Source organism: Neltuma alba, unplaced genomic scaffold (assembly GCF_004799145.2).
Source record: "Neltuma alba isolate B1F8T4 unplaced genomic scaffold, ASM479914v2 tig00006675_pilon, whole genome shotgun sequence".
Classification (NCBI taxonomy): Eukaryota; Viridiplantae; Streptophyta; class Magnoliopsida; order Fabales; family Fabaceae; genus Neltuma; species Neltuma alba.
Window position 1 is genome coordinate 113,124 of NW_021634540.1, and position 4,623 is coordinate 117,746.

General features: G+C 29.9%; 1 protein-coding gene across 1 annotated transcript; it reads right to left on the reverse strand.

Moving 5' to 3' along the window:
- Positions 1-554: 554 nt before the first annotated feature.
- On the reverse strand, positions 555-3,907 carry LOC114750894 (uncharacterized). Its single transcript, XM_028939533.1, has 3 exons — positions 3,668-3,907; positions 2,883-3,129; positions 555-1,000 (listed from the first exon to the last, which is right to left on the reverse strand). The coding sequence occupies exons 1-3, from the start codon at positions 3,905-3,907 to the stop codon at positions 555-557; spliced, it is 933 nt and encodes a 310-aa protein (XP_028795366.1).
- Between the last annotated feature and the right edge of the window lie 716 nt (positions 3,908-4,623).

Here is a 4,623-nt window from a genome sequence, read left to right on the forward strand (position 1 = left end):
ATCCTTGACCCTCTACCTTGATTGGTTCAGTAATCAGTCTAGTTGTTAGTATATTAGAAAAGAGAGCTAAGGTGAAAGATGAGTTTCATCAAAAGAAAATAGGGTTCAGATGGAAAGGAAAATGTCAAGAATATGGAGGGGGATATTTTTCTTTCAAAGTTACTCCTGTGAGAATCTTTCGGCAGGAAATATTAATTATAAAAACTTTCTCACGGGAATTATATTCCTTGAGAAATTTATTAAAAATTTGATGTTTACCAATGATTAATTTATTAAAAAAATATTCCAGTGAGATAGTTCTTCAAAACTTTTCAATGTTAAGACAATTTTTACCAATAAAAAAAAACCATTGATATATTTACAAGTTACTTACTAAATCCTCACATTCATATATGTGAAGACCTAAGTTAGCATTCTTATGGGGATAACAATTTTGAGATAGTATCTCGAGCAAAATTGCTTATAATGTGCTTAGTAGAAAAAAATAACAATTTTGATCACATGAAACCATTCATTCTTTCTAAATTAAGAAAAAAGACCTTATTTATTACTAATTAAGAAACTTCAACCATTGTACAATGAATATTAGGAAGTTTCTCTAACAAATCTATTGTTAACATGGAAGCCATTGGCTTTGCTTTCATCTTCGGCACCATCCTCCCATCAGAATAGATCATTGAGGACAAAGTTGTTGAAGTGTTCCTTTCACATGGACCTAACCACTTTGATTGCATATAACTTTGCTTCCTCCACGGTCCCATGTGCATTTTATTTTCCTTCATACATCTTTTAGCTGCCATGCACATTATCTTTATTAGGGTTCTTAGTTTTTCAACTTTCCCCACAAACACCTCTGGCAGCCGTCGGACTAATCGGTTGTACTCTTTGCTCGCCCTTGCCATCTCAAATTCAGCTCGGAAATTCAGTTCAACGATCACCCTAATCACCTCTCCTTTGTTTGAGCTTGTGGTATCTACCACATCCACAAAATTGTGCTCCCCTGCAAACCATAATTTTTAAGCTAAAGGTTCACATATAAACATTGCACGTGATATTATTTATAAAGAAACTCACATCTAATTAAGGACTTGTACAAAGCAAAGGTTATACTAATTAAGGATCTTAAAAAATGATATAATTATCTTGAAAAGTCAGAAGTGGCTGTCAAATTTTCAATGGTTACTATAAAATTGGGTAGGTAGGATCATTTTGTCGTGCATTGTACGGAATTAATAAAAGAATAATTAACAAATAAATAGTGAATATATTATATATTGGATAAACTTTATGTCAATACTATATAACTCATTGACATTTCAAAATTTAAATTTAATCTTGTTAAAGTTCTGATTTTGACATTAAACACAATATAATGCCATTACTTTTATTGTGAAGTCACTAATAGAAACCGTCATATCAGGTTAGTGAGAATCATATGGCGTCTGAAATGGATTTAAGAAATTAGGGCAAAATATAAACACACAAAAAAAAAACTCTCCCTAAATTTTATCCAAGTTATATATATAACTCATGACATTTCAAAATTTAAATTTACCTTCCTTAACATTTGAGTTTTTAATATTAAACCTTCCACCACATTACTTTTACTACTATATAAAATATTACCATGTCAAATTAATGAAGGTTATAATATGGCATCTGACATGGATTAAGAAGTGTTTAAAATATGTTGTTACTAAAATTGCACAAGTCTAACTTTGTTGGGTAAATCAACGTTATGATCAAGCTTTCGAAGTTCTTCTATGATCAGATCTTGTAAAGATATGCGCTAACAAGTATTTTATTATCACATGTAGTTAAATGAATGAATATGAACAAAAAAAATTCAATAGTTGAAAATTTATTAAGTTGCATAACAATATATTATTTAAAGTAATTTTAACAGATTTACTTGTTCAATTTTTAAAAGTTCACCTAACAGGCTAACACCATATATAGTTTTATAATGGGCAAAACTTAGATCAAAGTTTTTTTATATCCATTATGTCAAGTTCTCTAATAGCACATGACCATATGTTCTTTTGTGTTTCATGTGGATTTATAATTAAATATTAATATTTAATAGATATAAACAAACTTGATATAAGTATTATTTATAATACGGTCTATTTAATGCCCACATTCCTTGCAAACTCTAAAGTGATAAATTAAAGTGATATAAATATCAGCTTTGAAAGTGACCACTGAATTAAGAAAAAATGGATGGATAGTGTAGATAATTATTTGGTTCAATCTTGTCTTCGGCCCACCAAAAAGATTTCTTCGCTTAAAGTATTCGCAATATATACAAAGATATATCAATACACATATGGGGTGGGTACTACTATAATTATCAATCAATCTGATTGAGTTTGATCAATATTTTATAACATAATTATTTAATATTTAATACTCTAATTATCAGATAATTATCATACTATCCATCATAATTCATATTATTAATTAAAGAGACTGGTAACAAAAAAACATTTCAGTATGAGCAGATGTGAATCTCATGTGGAGTCACAATTTTTATGTCATTATATTGACAAAATTAAAATGCACTTTGCTTATCTTACTTCATACAAAGTTTTAATTTAATATCTTAATCTTATGAAATATCTTTTTAATCTAATAATCTTAACACTAGTCTCAAATAATAATTTGTGTTAATCATTGTTATGCTAAAAATAAACCTAACATGTTGGTATTTGTGAATTTTTTGTTTGTCAGCAGTTTTTGGTTAATAAAACTAACGATGTTAGAAACAGAAAACTATAAAGATTCTTAATAAAATTGAAGAATTAAAATGAAACTCTAGACCAAACATAAATTTATGCCCATTATATTTTATAGGAGGAATTAATATTAATTAAACTCACCTGAAGGAATATCGGGTCGTGAGTTTCTCCATTTTGTTTTGCAAATGGCACTGTTATGGCCACCACTTTGAAGCTGACTTGAAACTCTTCTCAATAAGCACTTCTTGCAGAAGGAAAAGTTGTTTCCTTTGGGATCTTCACAGCCGCAATAATTATTAATAGCCTCCGAGCTTTGTATCTTTTTAACGGCTTCTTTTGTTCTATCTCTTATTCTTGACTCCAAACTGCTGCTTCTACACAGCGTAGCCTGTTTAATTACAATATATATTTAATGGTGAAAACCAAGAAATTAAACCTTTTTGGTATTACTGGAAAATACGTTTCTTTTATAGTGGATTTTTTTCACCTTAATTGTAGTGGGTATGGTGTAAAAAATCTGACCGGTCACAATTTTATAAATGAGAAATAAAGGCTGCTGACCATTTTAGTTGACAAAGTAAACAATACAAACAGTTTAAAAAATAATTTTACCTTTCTACACCTGTAATAATCGAGATAAATTAGAAAAAAGGTGAATAAAAATGGTCGCAAATCGATAAAAACCAACTAAACATCAATTAAATCAGTTAAAAATAATAAAAATTAGTCAAAATTTATTTTTTTTAATTTTTTCTATAGTATATTTATAAACAAAATTGAAGAGTTAAATTAACTACAATAAATCCTAACACAATTTTAATTAGAATATAATTAATAAACATTAAATCTAATTTTAAAAGCATTTTCAAAACAAAACAAAAAACATACAAATGTATACGACAATATCTATATATACAAATTCATACCTGCAAAAGTTGGTGCTGGTTGTCCCAGAAGCTCTTGTTCTGCTCAATTCCTTGTTTGCCCTCGTCGTCATCATCTTCATTTAATTCCAATATTTCATCCCAGCTTGTAGTTGCAGCAAATGATGACTCCCCTCCATCCCCAAGAAACTCGAACTCTACTTCCTCAAGGCTCGCCTTTTCAGAGCCATAGCTACCACCGCCGTCTCTTTCCCGGTGGTGGCTGGGCAGAAATCTGGCCATTTTTCCGGCCGTGGAGGAGACTCCTGGATACATATGTGGGTTTAAGATTTAGGTGCTTTTGCCCTCAGAATAAAATGTGACTCGGTATATGATCATGTGTGAGAGTTAAATGGCTTTTATATGCCAATATTGGGGTCATGGGGGGGGGGGGACTGGGGCCCTTGTAGGCCAACTTGGATAATATACAGACTATAATAAGTTCTCTCATTAAATTAAATAATGTATAAAAAGCATTGAACCACTGGTCCCTAATACATATCTTGCCTCACTTTTATTATGTGAGTTATTTGCAAGTGTTTCTTTTAACACATTTTTTGGTTTAATATAACTGTTAGTTTCTAAAATTTGACTTTATTTGGATTTTGATCCCTTAAATTATAAATTTATGGTTTTTCTCTCTGAAATTTAGTCCATTTTAATAAAATATTAGTTCTTAGTAGCGGTGTTAAAATTTGTTGAAGTATTGTGAATGGCATTAAATAATGATATAAACTCACCAAATGGTGTTTAACTATATCTTGTGTGGATAACAGGAAGACAAAAAAAAAGGAAATAGGTCCTCAAAATGTAATGTAGAAAACAATTATACAAAAGGAAATGAGTTCTCAAAACACAGTGTATTGAATAACTCCTCAAATGTTAACAAGAAAAAGTAGGGCTAAACAAATGCGTTTTGAAGAGCTGTTCTTCTTTTCCTAAGCTATCTACATAAAATC